The following is a 16,554-nucleotide window of genomic DNA, read 5'->3' as shown; positions in this document are numbered from 1 at the left end:
AGAATCACTTGATGTATTTAAAACACATTGTGGTTACTCTGGGAGAGAAGAGAAAAAGATGAAAGAATCATCTAATGCTAAAAACCTTCCATTTACCCTGTAAACAATGTTTCAGTCAAGCAGAACCACCTCATGCTCTAGTGGAAAACCATATGGACGGTTTTATTTTAAGAGCCAACACTTAAGGGCTTCCTCTGTCTCCTATTAATAGATAATAATTCCAGGTTAAGGTTTTGCTTCTGTTAAAATGAATATTGCCATAAGAATGGGTAACAGAGAAGCTGTTTCCATTCACTAATACCTTGTGGTAAATGTATTTACCAAAACTGCTAATTACCGAAAAAGACTGGAGGAATTGAACGAGGATAAAAAAGGTAGGAATCAAGACAACTGAGGGCATGGGGATATTTGCTGTGGTGTTCCAAAAGTAGAAATTAAAGATAAATTTATCACAGTTAGTGTCTGATTAGCAGCATGTGTCATTAAAATAAGCAAATATTTTGGCATAGATAAGGAAAGCCGTTGTATATCCTGGATATTGGGGAAAGCATATGAAGATATGCGTAAAGTACAAAAGAAAATGTTGAGCAAAAAAGTGCATCCTTATTATTGAAAACATTACTAAAATTTTTAAATGTTTAAGAGTAATTTTTAAAATGACTCTTTCCACCTTTTATATAAGCAAGCTCCTTTGATAATGCCAATTTTCTGTTTTTGGAGATGTTGCCTTTGGATTTATTACCTCAATTTACTCCATAGTCTTCATATCTGGCAAGAATTTTGGTAGAGTCGGCAGTCTTTAGGAAGAACCAGATAATAATATATTTTAAGGCTGACGATTCTAAAGTTGACTCTTCTTTTTTCCTTCCTCAGAATGAACTCTCTGATACACGTGCAAAGTTCCACGTACTTTTTCTTTTCTTTGTGTCTACAATGTTCTTCATCAGCGTCCTGTCACTTTTCAGCTACCACTGCTGGCTGGTTGGAAGAAACAGAACAACAATAGGTAAGTAGATTAAAAGAAATCCTAATTATTTAGGAAAATGGCCATAAATGAGTATGAAGTATCATGAGAAGATAGATGATAAAGAAGTGTAAAACAGTTCCGTATTAAGACAGTGACTGGATAAGAACAATGGGTGTACAATAAATGTAAACGTTCATTATTTTGAAGGTTGAGGAGATGAGTTTGGCTTTTGTATGTATTTTCAGTGGTGCATTGTATATAAAAGAACCGACTGCATAAATTTTAGTAAACAAAAGCTGTTTCCTGCCTTTATACAATGCTTTTTCAAAAATCAACCTATAAAGGTAGATAGTAGATTTACACGTTATAAGGAAGTTCATTCTCTGAATGCAAAAAAAAATTTTTGAATCCTCATTTACAGCTTTTTTTTTTTTTTTTTTTTTAGCTAAAACATGTGTCTTTTACTCTTTTCCCCCACAGTTGATTGCACACTGACTGGCATTTTCCCTGACTGAGTAGTGTTTTTAACATGGCTTTATGTCAGTTGACAGTGAAATTTATGTATCATATCACTAATATCAGTATTTATTTCCTACTTTTTGTTGTTCATTTTTTAAAGTACAATATAGGGGAGAAACTCAGTGAAGTATTAAAATAATTGGACAAACATTTCCTAAATAAGGGTGATGTGGCATTCATTGCTCAAACTAAGCTATTAGCCTGTAAGCAGCTACCGTGCTCTAATCGAAATATTTAGGCATTGGCTAATGTACCAGAGTACAAGATAAGGATTTCTTGGGGCACCTGGTGGCTTAGTCAGTTGAGCATCCAGCTCTTGATTTCGGCTCGGGTCATGATCCCAAGGGTCATGGGATTGAGCGCCACGTTGGACTCTGTGCTAAACATGGAGCTTAACTGAGATCCTCCCTGCCCTTCTACCCTGCTCACACTCCCCCCCCCCCAAATAAAAAATTAAAAAACAAAGAAGACAAAACGGGGATTTGTCACATCGTTTCATAGGAAAGTCAGAGACTCCCTGCCATCTAAAGCCATGTGTCTAACAGGAGAATTCGAGGCAGATAGATTATAATACAGAAAGATAACGACACCTCAGGGAGACTTTTAGATACGTCTCTAGGCTATCTTAACCTCGTGTCCTACTGAGTCATTTAAGGCACGATGGGCTCCATGGTAAAGATTTCTGTGCCCTTTCTTTCCCAGCCCACCTCCTTGAGTCCCAACATGCGTTCCTCCCTTTTCTGTATAAATAAACTTTCTGGTGCCTAGTAATTAATTCATTACCCTGTTCACAGATATCCTGCCATCTCCTTGTCTTTAACCGGCAATGATAAAAGGCAGCCTACATGGAAAGTCTAGTCCTTGTGAACCACCCGAACTAGAAAGGGAGAGATTTCCTATAGAGAAGTAGAATTCTTTTCAGAAATTGGTAAATCCGGTAACAGTGGGCCCGTTTTCCTATCTGGCATCCTTCGGTTGAAGCTGAGTCATAGCCGACTGCTTCAGATGGGAGCCTGAGCACTTTAACTTTTTAACCTTGACACTTGGAACACTTACAGTTCTAATCCTGCTTCGTTTCCTGCCCAGCGTTGTTGTTACGGGAGAGCAGTGTTGCATGGGAAACCCGTTCTCTTTAAATAGTCTTCTTCAAACTTTTTTGCCTGTGACTCCAGCAAGAAAGGCATCATTTGTATCGTGACCTAGTGCATGCACACATTTATAAAATTATATAAATAAAATAAGCAAAAAATTTATAAAACATTATTAATCTTTATTTGCAATGTACTCTAATACTTTCTGTTCTAGTTCATTAAAAAGAAATGCTGGTCACAAACCACTGAGTCGATTTCACAGCCTATTGGATGTGAAAAACACCTATCCGGGTGTTTTAACCCACACTTTGAAAAATCATTACCCGGACACTCCACTTCCTTTACAGCCTCACCTTCCACACCCCTGACCTTGGGCTGGTTCTCCATTGCTTCTTCCAGAGTCCTGCTCTTGTGTCCTTTGAGGTGTCCCCTCTACCCTTCTCCATTACTGTCACCTACCTACCTTGAGACCAGTTCTCCAATTTAAAGAGTTTCTGTATTCAGACAACTGCGATCATCCCAGACAGGCAAGCTGTCTTTGATTCTGGTGGCTAATCATTCCCATAAACTAAATATTGAACCTTTTATTCTCTTGGAACTGAGGAGTCCCTGAAATTTTCAATTGGAATTGTCCATTCTCTGGCCATTCTTCATCCTTTCATCTGTCCTTTTCTGTATGCCACCGAATTTCCTCTTTTACCCTGCCTGTATTCTCCAGCACTTCTCTCTCAAGGACTCCCTTCCTTTCTGGTCTCATTTTCTCGTCTTTTCCGTTTTAGATCCTGTAACAAGTGACTTTAACGACTCCTGACAGTACTCTCACACTACACCCACCCTGGTTTCCTCCCATAATTCATTCGCTGATCTGCTCCCTGGTTATTCCCCAGCGCTTCACTTTATCCACAAGTATGTTGAGGTGTAGAAAGCTGGGGAAGGCAGTCTTACTCCCACAGTGATGGGTGCACCTACCCAGTTAAAGTCTCAGACCTCACTTGGGTCCTCTACTCTCTTTGGCAGTCACATGTCATGTGTTTCTGAAAAAATTAGAAGTTGTCACAGGTAAATTTTTAACCGCCTTCCCCCCACCCTTGTAACCTCACACAGACATTTCTCCTTTCAAACCCGTCACTGTCACGCTGCCTCCAAATTCTGAGGACAAATGTCTTTTCTGGTATCTAAGGTTAATCTTTAGAACTCTTCTAGAGGCTGTCCCATTTCTTCTAGAATTTTCTTGCATCAGTTTTTACTTTACTGTTCTGTATCATCAACCTTTCCCAATTCCTCTCTCCCTGGCTTCTTACCCATAGCTTATAAAACATGCTAAAATGCATTGTACTTTTAAATAAAGGAAAAAAACCATTTTTCTGGTGAGAAGTGTATCTTTCTTCAGCCCTCACTATGGAGCATTTAGCAGCCAAGTTTGAAATAATGGTCTCTGATTAGCATCTGCCTCTTTTTTTATTCATCGTTCAAGATCATGTTCAAGTACTGCCACCCCCATTCACACCTGTATCTGTGTCACAGTGCAGTTTTGTTAGACTTTATTGGACTGTCGGTTCTTTAAGAATTTCATCAATTTACCTTTGGATCTCAAACATCTGGTACTGTGCCAACAGGCACGTGGTAAGAATTTCATAAGTAATGAATGAGTGAAGTCACAAGAGTTAGCATATCTTTTTTTAAAAGGGAGATACAGGGGCGCCTGGGTAGCTCAGTCAATTAAGCATCTGACTCTTGATTTCGGCTCAGCTCATGCTATCACAGTTCATGGGTTCAAGCCCCATGTGGTTCGAGCCCCACACTGTCAGCACAGAGCCTGCTTGGGATTCTCTCTCCTTCTCTCTCTGCCCTTCCCCCACTTGCATGCGTGTGCACATGCTCTCTGTCTCAAAATAAGTATTTTTTCTATGTTTTATTCTTGCAAGAGAGACAGAGCATGAGCGGGGGAGGGGGAGAGAGAGAGAGGTAGACACAGAGTGTGAAGGAGGCTCTAGGCTCTGAGCTGTCAGCAGAGAACCCGATGCAGGGCTTGAACTCAGGAACCGTGAGATCATGACCTGAGCTATAGTCAGATGCTTAACTGACTGAGCCATCCAGGCACCCCATAAACTTTTGTTTTTTAAGGGAGATATAATGAACACACTTCAGTAGATTTTTTAGTAATATTAGATAATTCTTCTCACATTTTCATTTTATAAAGATGATGAAATACTCAGAGGTAGTATTTTTTCCCAAATAAGCTTGAGAAGTTTCTTTTAATTGTTACAAATATTTGTTTTAAATTATATTTATAAAACTTTGATATCAGAGAGAGTAAGCAAGAAAATTGCTACTTTCCATCCTTGTATAATTATTCAATGGATTAATTGTTTTTTTTAATCTATGTATCTACAACAGAATCATTCCGCTCACCCACATTTTCATATGGACCTGATGGAAATGGTTTTTCTCTTGGATGCAGTAAAAATTGGAGACAAGTCTTTGGCGATGAAAAGAAATACTGGCTACTTCCAATATTTTCAAGGTAATTTATAAAACGCAGGTCTCAGAAATTACAGAATCTGTGATAGTCTCTGTCTCTCTGACTAAATGTGTTAAGATTCACAGAATACTGTATATGACATCCTCTGAGCCTGGGAGAATGAAAACTCAGAATATCTTGATTATATAAAATATTTTATTTTTCATGTTTTTTATTACATGGGCAAAAGAGGGTTTGGTTTGGGCATATATTTGGAAAGCGGAAAAAATGATTCATAAAAATAACAATCACTTTCTCCTGCAAAATGTAAATAAGTTTTTTGAAGTAGAAAATGATAAGAATTTATACTTACCAGCTACATCTCAAAGATTCTATCACGGATTATTCTGTTGTGTTTTAAAGACCCAACACATAATGCAATTTTTAACTTCAAATTTAAATGAAAATAAATGCTTGAGATGATTCATAGTTTCCTTGTCACCCAGACCCCAGGCGTCTTAGGCTATCTATATATCAGAGTCACTACAGAAAAGGAAAAAAATATTTGAAATTCGAATGACATATTTATCAATGTTACGGGATTTTCTTCTCTTCATTTGCTGCACTTCCTATAGTTTGTCTGAAAATAACGTTTTGTTTTCACTTTTGAAAAACATTCTGCGTGGCCTATAATTCTGGATATGGCTTTAATGGTCTTCTGTGTTACATTTTTGTCTGACAAGTTTGCAGTCATTCTTTTTTACTCTGTGTGTGATGTGTCTTTTTCACTGAGTGCTTTTAAAATGGGCTTTTCATCACTAGTTTCATGCAGTTTGATTAGGATGCGCCTTGGTATATGTTGTTCGGTATGTTCGTTTTTTTTGTGCTTGGAATTGGTTGAACTTCTTGGAGCTGTGATTCTATAACTTTCATCAGATTTGGAAAGTGTTTGAATCATTATTTCTTCAAATAAGAAGAATGCATGTATATTCGTACACGAGAAGTTCTACCACAGCTCAGCGATGCGCTGTCCGTTTCTTAGTCTTTTTTCTGTGTTTCATTTGGCAGATCCTATCGCTGTATCTTTAAGTGTACCAATCTCCTTTGTCTCCTGTATTACAAGGTCGTCCACTCCGACTGGGTAGAACACAGACTAGTATTTTTTAAGATTATTTGCTCTAAGTAGCAACTTCAGTGTTGACTGGTTTGGTTGTTTTTTCCCCCATTCTTTAAAGATGTTGTTCCATTAATTTACAGATTGTATTGTTTTTGACAAGAAATCGGCCTCATTCATCTTTATTCCACTATTTGTAAGTTACTGGGTCTTTTGTTTCCTCCTTAGCTTCTTTTAAGATATTATCTTGATCACTGATTTTAAGCAGTTTGATATGATGTATGGTTTCTTTGTGTTTATCCTCTTTGGGATTCATTAGGCTTCTTGGATCTATGAATTTATAGTTTTCATCACAATTAAATAATTTTAATCATGCCTGCCCATGCTCTCCCCGCACTGGGTTTTCGGGCACCCTTAAATATATGTATGTTAAATTGCTTGATCGTGACCCACAGGTCGTTGCTATTTTTCCCTGCCCCCCCATCTTTTTTCTCTACCTGCTGAAGTTTGGATAGTTCGCTGATCTTTTCTTCTGTGATGTCTGCTCTGTTGTTAAGCTCATCTAATGAATGTTTCATTTCAGATATTGTGTTTTTCAGAATACACAGAATATTGTGTTTTCCTTCTGAACTTTTGTAGAAGTTCATTTTGGTTCTTTTTTTTATATCTCAAATTTCTCTTCTCATTATGTCCATTTTTCCTGTTAATTCACAGACGTTTATAGTCACTAATTTAAAGTGATTGCTTCAAGTTTTCATAGTCATTTCTAATTCTTTTCTAGTAACTGTTTTCTTCTTAGCTGTGGATCCCATTTTCCTACTTTTCATGCTAGTAATTTTTTATTAGGTGGTAGACATTTTGAATTTTGTGTGTTAAATTTTGCTTTCTCCCTTTGGCAGTTACTTGTGTTTTTAGTGTCGTCCTTTTGAGGCTGTTTTAAGCTTTGTTACGTTGGGTTTAAAGTAGCATTTTCTTTAGGGCAGGTTTAGCCCTGCAACACAGGCGAGAGCAAGCTGGGGTCTCTACCGAATCCAGACGTACAGTAAGATCTCTCTAGTGTGGCTGGTCAGATTCGAATGCCTTCCAGTGCTGTAGGAGCTTCATGGATTGTTCTCTTGTACTTCCCAGTTGTTCTTCTCCCAGATCCACATGTGTAGTTTAGCATTCACCACGAGACTCCAGTGAAATGCTGTGCACATTGCCATAGGCCTTCCTCTGCATATCCGCCCTTCCTCAGCTCTGTCCAGTAGATTCAAGCACATCACCTTGAAACGTGCATCTCTGAAACCTCAATTCAATGAGACGACCTTGCTCTGCTTCCCCTGGTGGTGCCCAGGTCCTGGCAGAAAGCTGGGACTCACTTGGTTGGTTTCTCTTCTTTCAGACACTACAGTTCTGTGTTGCCTGTTTGGAAAATAGTTATTGTATATAGTATTCAGTTTTCTGGTTGTTCATGACAGGAGGTCACATTTACCAGTTAACCCATCTTGGCTGGAAGTGAAAGTCTGTTTTACCTACTTTTGGTATTTTTAAAATGTGAAGATATGTCTATAACTTTTTAATTGTAAACTTCTTGAAGGCAGAGATTTTCTTCTCCTTTGTTCACTGCTCTATCCCTACCTCTTATAATAGTACCCAGAGCATTGTAGGCATTTAATAAATACTTGTCAAATGAATAAATATGTGGAACTTACATCTTGAATTCCATTTTGTGCCTTTATGATGTCCTAACTGATAGTGATGAGCAGGTCACTTACCCAAATATTTGATTACCTGTGTTTGAGGCAGCATAATCTTAATAATAATTATAGTCTTAATTACCCAAATTTTTAATTATCAGCTTCCCTGGTACTTGAATACCTATGTTTGAGGTATTATAAGAGGCATTATAATCTTAGTAGTCATGAAAGAGATTGTTTTTAAATACATGTAAATTATAAGAGAAGAGTAACCCTCTAAATTAGAAAATTTTAAGAATTATTCTCTGTAATGACAACGTATAATTTCTTTATACTGTGACTTTGAAGAATGGTTATTAAATTTGAACACCTTGATTTACATTAATATGATTTAAATTATTGCTGATATTTTTCATTATGCAGCTTGGGTGATGGTTGCAGTTTTCCAACTCGCCTTGTGGGGATGGATCCAGAACAAGCTCCTGTTACAAATCAAAATGAATATGCTAGAAGGTGTGCTTCTTGTCATCAAGTTTTTCTGTATTCATTATAAAGCAAACTGTGTGTGTGCGTGTGTGCGTGTGTGTGTGTGTGTGTGTGTGTGTGTGTGTTGTACATACATATAAATAACAGTAGTAATTTGTGAGCCAACATAGGCAAAGAGAAATTCTATATAAAAGGTTTTTAACTGAGAGTTAATGTGGGTGTTGACCTAATATGCTGAAGACAGCCGTATTTTTTATCATCCAAACCGTAACACTTTTAATAGTAAGAAAGAGAATGCTTGCTATTGCTATTAATAGTTGAACTAGAAATCTCTGGGCCAACCAGGAAACATGGCTATCCTAAATATGTTACATCTTTCTAGAAACAAAGATATTCTTCCAAGATTTGATTCTGTTGGTTTGTATCAGCTCTATTTTTTCAAAGAAATTGGTCATGCGATCCATCATTATATTTTGATAAACAGATGTTAACTGCGGTGTGAAAATAATATTAATGAGGATTTCAAAAATACAAATGTAAAATTTTTTCTCATTCATTCATATTAGGAGATAGTTTCTCATTATTTCCATGCCAAGCAATCTGATTCATAAATTCAGAGAAATAGCTCATTTTAAATGAAATTTTAAAGAAGATAGAGATGCTTCTGTCAAAGTGAAACAGTTGAAATTTATTTAAGACAGAAATAACTTGCGGGGGAGGAGGGATCATAAATTCCAAGCCGGCCCATTAATATCAGAACGTCGACCTTAGAACCTCCAGTCTTTGGACCTTAGAACTCTAACGCTTACTGTGGGTCTGAACAAGTCACCTCAGCTGTGTGAGACTCGGTTTCCAGCTCTGTCTAATGAGGGCCATCACAGCTGCCTCCAAGGGTTATTGTGAAGCTTGACATGTGTCTGACGCACCCAGCACAGTGTCTGGCCCGTAGTAAGTACGCAAGGAACACTACTTCCCTTTTCCTCCTTCCGTTCCTCCACTCCCTCCCTCCCCGGGTCTCTTAGCAAGAAAAGTAAGTCTGCGCTGAGTCACTAAATCGTTTTTTCCCCTTAGATCTAAACTGCAGAGGTAGAAAGCAGAAAACTTGGGAAATGACAGGTAATTTTTTTTGTCCTGGCCACAGACCTAGATCCCCACCTCGTGCTACCTTAACGGCTCTTGATTAACACGTTTTAAAAGTTTCACACCAGCCTTTGGAGCTTTTTTCTTTTGTCTAATAGTTTTCATTGGCACTGTTGGAATAGAGATTCTTGGGTCTAGAGAGCCATTCAGTCGGGGGTTGGGGGCATATTTTTCTTTTGAAGATAGAGTTTTTTAAGAGTGCTGAGATCTCATGAGTTGCCCTCACATACGTAGGAGAAGAAATACTAATTTGCTGCTTATTAATTAAGTATTATTAATTGAGCATTAAACTAGTTACTGAATTATTTTCCTCCTCTTTTCAGTATTGGCTCAAGTCAACCCTTTCCTATCAAACCGCTTAGTGAATCAAAAAACCGATTGTTGGACAGTGAATCTCAGTGGACAGAGAATGAATCTGAGGAAGGCACTGTCAGATCAGGTAATACTTACTTGTCTTCTCGAAAACACTGCTTTTTCTGGTTCAGATGAAGGTCAACCAGGTTTAACAAATGTGGAAAAATCAAAATAACACCATATTTAAAAATACTAACATATGAGAGACTTTTTAATGGAATATCTGACATATGGGGTGTCAGTGTTTATTGGTAGCTTTTATGGAGAAAAGGTTTGAGGAAGTGTAGTGGCTACTCCTGTGTTCTGTTCTGTTGACACAGTTGGACTTGCCTTTTGTTACCCAGCCATGTGTTTCTTGACCTCAGATGTAGAAAGTTCTTTTGGCATTCACGATTCTGAATAGCGTTTAAACAAGATTTTTCTCTAGGGTCTTAATTTTGCTCATTTGAAAACAATTTTTGAAATGCATTGTAGTCTTTGCTGCCTTAATATATAAAAAGAGTGCACCAAAAATATTTTAACCTTTTCATGATGACTGTTAATCATTTCGTGAATTATGGATTCATTGTAGAACAGTTGACAAGACAGAGGTGGTCTTTCGAACCAGGCCAGGTTTATGACATAGGCTGGCCATTTAACATGCATTACAAGCTACACTCTTTGCGTGGCGGTTTTTAATAGCCATAGTAATAGCACTGTCCTCATCTTGCTCTGCGGGAAAATGGTTTGGACATTCAGATCATTTTGTACCAAGGGAAATACCCTAAGACTTGAAAGCCTGCTGTCAGAATTTCTGATTTTGTGTTTGTTTTTGGCTCTTCGCAATGCTTAAGTTATTCTCTTGAATTCGTATCATTAGGATATTCTCTTGAATTAGTATTCATTAGGATCATCAGACCCCATGTATAAGGTCAAAGGAGAAATTCATTCATGGGCTTCGCAGTTATTGCTGCTTTCAAAGCCAATGGACATTTTCACAAATATAAGCCTAAAACCAGACTTTTAGCTCTTAGCGCTTCTGGGTTCTCCAAGAGGATATGGTTATGGTTGATAACCATAAGCATAATATAGTGCTTTCGTAAGAGTTGCTTTTACTGTGATCATCAGTTCTACCATTTAGCCAGAAACTTAATACTTCTTTTTTTGTGTCATGTCGCATATAATTATGTGCTTACAGGGACAAATAACCATGTTACAGTGGCAATAGAAAATTGAGTACCACTGGTTCGTAACTAACCATTTGAATAAGAACAAGGTAAGACAGTATAAAGGTAATCTCCTTGAACAAATGCAGTTATTTTCATGTTTTCTAATCTCAAAACAATTTGCAAGTCATTTGGTTTTTACTCTTTCAATTATATCAGCAAAATTAGGTGGTTAAGAAGAGATTGGAAGGTAACAGCTGCCTAAATCCCATTTTTCTTACCACTTCCAGCACAGTCTTAGTAAACATGTATTGGTAGGTTAATGAAGAAGCTAAAAGCTTTTTTGGGTTGGTATGTGGACGACTAATCTTTCAGGAAACGGTGTCTTATTAATGAGTTTAAGAAAGACAAGATGGCTTTTGCCTACTATTAGAAAGATGTTGATCCAGAGAAGAGTGGCTGCAGAAAAGACTGAAGAGGTTCGCTGATGTGATCTAGTTGGAAAAGAGGTAACAAAACAGCAGTTTCCTGTAGCCAGCCACGCTGAGCAGCTGATCTCTGTCTGGCCAGCCCGAGACAGCAGCCAGAGGAAGTTAATGTAACTGGCAACCAGGAACTTCCCAGACAGACTAAACACAAACCTTAGTGCAAGCAGGTGGTGTAACTAAGTTGAACTGTGAGGGATGTAGTGAGCTCCGCGTCTCCCGATGCTTTGAAACAAAGACGGCTCTCTGTTTCAGTCGGGGACTCTCTCGATGACTTGGGAGCATCTTGGGCAGCTATTAGGTTGTTCCGAAGTCTTCCTCGTAACCTGTATTGGTTACCCTTTGCTGCATAACAGACGACCACAAACAGCAACTGAAGACAATGTCCCTTTATTGTCAGTTTTTCTGTGGCAGGAGTTCATCTTTTCAAGGAGTGCTCATCTGCAGTCTCAGGGGAACATCTGCTTCCTTGCTCAGCAGTTTTCATTAGCATTCAGTTCCTCACAAAGGACCTGGAGCCCAGGTCCAAGGTAACAGGCAGAGCCTACGTGAGACCTAGCAGAATCAGAACAGAGGCTCTCACGGTGGGCTTGTGTCAGGCTGGACTCTGGAGAGGAGTGGTGACTGTGTGTCATGAGGTGACCATGCCCACCAAGAACTGTGGCTGTGGTATAGCCTTGGTTCTAGAATTCTTAATGTGGGTGGAAGAATGTCTGATGCTAGTGGTTGTTGAAAATCCTCAACAGTCTATAAAGGTTGCTGTGGGTACCTCCCTATATGCTCTAGCAGTCTTAGGAAGGGGTGGGTAAAGATGTCCTCGCAGGTTATGTCCAAGTTAACAGTAAGGGAGAACCAAAAGAATCCACCTCTTTTAAAATGTTCTCGTTTGCTTCCGAGGAAGAAAGCCAGCAGTACCCCTTACTTGCTGCTTCTAAAAATCTTTGTTATTATTACAGTATTAGTTGTATTAAAGTATTTATTTCCTGTCTTATTTTATTTTATTTTATTATTTTTTAAGTGTTTGTTTATATTTGAAGGAGAGAGAGACAGAGCACAAGGAAGGGAAGGACAGAGAGAGAGGGAGACACAGAGACACAGAATCCGAAGCAGGCTCCAGGCTCTGAGCTGTCAGCACAGGACCTGCCGTGGGGCTTGAACTCACGAACCGTGAGATCATGACCTGAGCCAAAGTCGGACGTGCAGCCGACTAAGGCACCCAGGTGCCCCTGTGTCCGGTCTTGTTATTTTAGCAGCTTTATACCTTAGCCCACAGAACCGCTTAATAAATCTTATTTTCAGAACTATAAAATTAAGTTTTAACCAATAACTCAATTGTTTCTGATTTTGTAGGTTTATAAAAACATATTATGGACTGATATTTTCAGTTTTATTTGCAAGAAAATGATCAATGGAATGAAATAATTGAAGTATAACAGAAGATATATTTTTTAAAAAAGGAAGCCTTTGTACAGATCGCTGGATCCACAGAAGCACTACTCCAGAGCAGGAAGATGCCTTAATCTAATATAAGCCCATTTGTGCTACATCGACTGACTGCTACAAAAGTGACTTAATTTCATTTTGGAAATAACACTTACCTGTTATGAGATGCTACAGTATGAGCTATCAAAACACGTTAACATGGCAGATGTATTTTTTTGACACCTGAGTTCTATTGTTAGAGTCGTTTCTTTGTATCCATATAAATTTTCACTCCAACAAGCTGAGAAGTTGTCTTAAGTGAAGTACATGTAGGGCAGTGTGGTGGCTGAAGGTGATTGATAATATCCACTTACTGTTGCTTGTACTGTGTAAGGAAAAGAAAATAACTTTTTTTTATTGGGTGTTTGCTAATTTATAATTACTGTTTTATACTTTTCAACATTTTTAATAATAAAGTTTTTTTATTGTTGGCTATAAAATAACACTCAGAAAGATTCAGATATCTAAATATAGTTATTTAAAACATGGAGCACATTTGTATAATTCATTGAGGGCTTAGTTCTAAGCATTAATACAACCATGTAATGTAGTGTTGTGCCCAAGGCTTAAATAGAAATATTTTTGGTTTTCTCTGCTTTCAAATTCCTTTTTTGTTGAACTTCCATGGGTATTTTTATGGGCAGGGAAACACGAAGGCACATGTGCTATAGAAATATTGGACACAGAATAGTGGCAGTGGCTAGGAGAAAAGTAAAGAGGAAGATGGGCAGGTTTTGTAAGCTGTTAAAAATTACTTGTCGTCCTAAGGTATTTAGGATACACATGCTGTTGACTTTCAAATGTCAGTTTAGGTGATTACTAAAAATTGCTTGGAAACTTTTTACGGCGATCCTATAAAGCTTAAACGGTGACTTAAAATGCAATTTGAACTAGAATAAAACTGCTTAGCATAATTCTACCTTCAGGAGAGAAATTCTAACCTGAGTAGTCCATTTAAAACTTCCAGTCTGTGAGCAGTCGGGATTCCACTCTTCGTGCCAATTTTGAAATCTGACTTCCTTTGGAAATCCTTTTCCTTTGGAAATCCAGTCTAAGCGACAGGAATTGTTGAATTAATTCTAAGGGAAAATACTGTACCCTGTAAAGGAGAAACGACACAGAAATGTTACCTCATTTGTCCTGTTTAGTCCTATGTGCACACACAAACCAAAATGATTGATTGCTTCCAGTATTGGATAGAGCTGAATCTTAACCAGCATCTGTAAATGTTGACCATTACAGTTTATCTCTCTGTAAAATAGGATTGGAGGAAGGGGTATGATGCATGAGTTAGACTGGATGACCTCTCACGTTCTTTGACTCCTAATTTTGCAAAATTAGCCTTATATTTCATTCATCCACCAAGTATTTTGGAGGTACCTTCTGTATGCCAAACATACGCTGTAGGGATAGCTCTGTAATTTCCTCATGTAGCATAAATTTTTAGTCAGCTGTTCCAGATCTTCAGTTTATAGGATTTGTCTAATTCCATTGGCTATGCTAATATTAGATTTTAATAGGAAGTAATGTTTTCTCCCTTTGAACCAAAGGAATGAGTTACTTTGAAAATACAGTTTGGAATACTATTACAATGGTTCCTATACCTTTATTTGAACTTTGTAGTCCTAATACTCTTGACTCTAGAAGACTTTTAAGTATGCGAGTTAAGGGAGTTAAAAAAATCACTTCACTTTGGCGGTTTAGGTATTGTAAGGAGATTGTGAACGTTTAAACTTACCTGACTACTTTCAGAAATGTTCTCCCGGTACTTTTTGTGAGTATTTCTACATTTAGATCACAGGATTTGCATGCACCTGATTAACAGTTGAGGAAACATAGTCTTCCCCCTTTAACCTATTCAGGCACTTTTGTGGTGACGTAATCTTTCTCTTTTAAGTTTTATTTAACGTCATCTTTAATAGTAGAGCAAACACCTTTTCAAAAGTTTTCACTTAAAGCCTTTGCCTGAGTTACCTTTGGTTTAATTTATGGCCAGCACTTTGCCACATTCTAGATACTTGGCTGATTTATTCATACATGTTAATGGTCATTCAGCAGGGGCCTACAAATGGCCTGGGAGTCCCGGCAAGGTTGCCTCTTTGGTGTTTCGACTGGTATTGATTGATTAGTGCTATCAACTCTTTAGGGGCAAAGGTCAAAATGAAGGCCTGTCGAAATCTATTAGTACTCTATCTTTGGTCCTTCGAACACTTTGATATATTTAAGGAAAATAAAGTTGGATTTCAGGTCCTGCCATTGCCATTAAAGACAAATTCCACCAGGAGTCTTGGTTTTGCCTGGGTACAGATTTACTTGAATGTTCGGTACCTGAGGCGTCTGACCGGTATCATTATGCCAAACCAAAGAGCAGCTGCACTACAGTAGTTCTTAAACATGAACATGTTTACAGAGTTCACTTCCATTTTTACATGTGGATGATTTTTTAAAACCTTGTTGCGTATTGAATGATTTTCATCCAATGTGTCATAAGCGAATTTAACTGTAAGGTTAGTTTAAATCAAATATGCAACGTTTACTTGAATTTTACTTCTTTTAGAAAGATTTTGACTATGTTTGTTTACAGGATTGTTTAAAGTAAAGATTATCAGACATGTGAGATGTCCATTCATTAATCTTTAAAGCAAATGTATATTAAGGGCTTAGGATCTGTATATTGGGGGCACTGAATAGACAGTGACTTACAAATATGTTTTGCTTACATTTTGTTCTAGGACTAGCCCTGCTATCAATGGAAACTATTTTTAACTAATCTGTTATTAAGAAATTAATCGTATTTTTGCATTTCAGCCAAAATAAAGACCATATCTGATCATTTGCAAGGCACAGGTGATGTGTACACCTGAAATCCACGTGTTTCATATGATCTGAACTGTATTTTCCAATCTAAGTTACAAATGCAATATAGATTCAGAAAGGTCCCTATTTTTCTAATGACTTCACTTGCTATTACTTTGTTGGGTTGCGTAAAGGAGGAAGGAATTGTATTTGTATTAAAAGATTACGAAAGCTATTCGTCAAGTTTATTATATTTGTACATGATTGCAAATGAAGCTATATGCCCATTTGAAAGAAAAGATGGATACTATTTTAAAATGGTCTTTAATATGTTTTTATAGAAACAAATTTGAAATACAGTTTATTTTGGTTGTCTTTACTTATCAAGTACCGTAAGTCCTGTATTTGTTTCTCATAAGTATAATCCTGGACCATGACTTACTGTTAACTCTGCTTTGTCTTTTGGATGGCCTAACCTACATTAACATGAAGGCTGAACATTTTTAAACTTTTTTTTTCAAAAATCATTATATTTACCTTATTAATAAATAAAAATAAAGTCTTGTATTTGAACAGATTTTTGTTGTTATAAAGTGGTATATATCAAATGAGAGAATAACTGTTATTTTGATCCTTTTGGAAATTTGGTAAAATAGTGTTTAGTTAAAGAAGTAGCTAATAATTTGCGCTAACCACATCTAAGACAGGTGCTATTTGAGTGCAAACGTATTGTAGTTTATGTAGGCCAGGGATTGCTTATTCAGAACGTTTTAAGTTTGCTTTTTCTGAACATGTTAACTTTCAATTCAAAAGTCACTTTAGGATTGTAAGTACC

At 37.4% G+C, this 16,554-nt stretch overlaps 1 protein-coding gene across 3 annotated transcripts in view; it reads left to right on the top strand.

Annotated features, from left to right (window-relative positions):
- The window catches only part of ZDHHC20 (zinc finger DHHC-type palmitoyltransferase 20), a 72,176-nt gene extending 55,880 nt beyond the window's left edge, over window positions 1-16,296 (top strand). Inside the window, exons 8-13 of one of the 3 annotated variants that reach the window (XM_047853080.1) lie at window positions 874-1,006; window positions 4,975-5,101; window positions 8,255-8,344; window positions 9,781-9,896; window positions 10,989-11,066; window positions 12,792-16,296. In XM_047853080.1, the coding sequence (XP_047709036.1) occupies window positions 874-1,006; window positions 4,975-5,101; window positions 8,255-8,344; window positions 9,781-9,896; window positions 10,989-11,026 (504 nt within the window). In that variant the 3' untranslated portion in view covers window positions 11,027-11,066; window positions 12,792-16,296. Of the gene's footprint in view, window positions 1-873; window positions 1,007-4,974; window positions 5,102-8,254; window positions 8,345-9,388; window positions 9,434-9,780; window positions 9,897-10,988; window positions 11,067-12,791 lie in introns of those variants that run through there. The other 2 variants (XM_047853088.1, XM_047853097.1) reach the window with 2 other exon arrangements.
- Window positions 16,297-16,554: the final 258 nt, after the last annotated feature.

The sequence above is a fragment of the Prionailurus viverrinus genome, chromosome A1 (assembly GCF_022837055.1).
Source record: "Prionailurus viverrinus isolate Anna chromosome A1, UM_Priviv_1.0, whole genome shotgun sequence".
Classification (NCBI taxonomy): domain Eukaryota; kingdom Metazoa; phylum Chordata; class Mammalia; order Carnivora; family Felidae; genus Prionailurus; species Prionailurus viverrinus.
The sequence above is the reverse complement of the archived record's forward strand: the minus strand, read 5'-3'. Positions and strand labels throughout refer to the sequence as shown.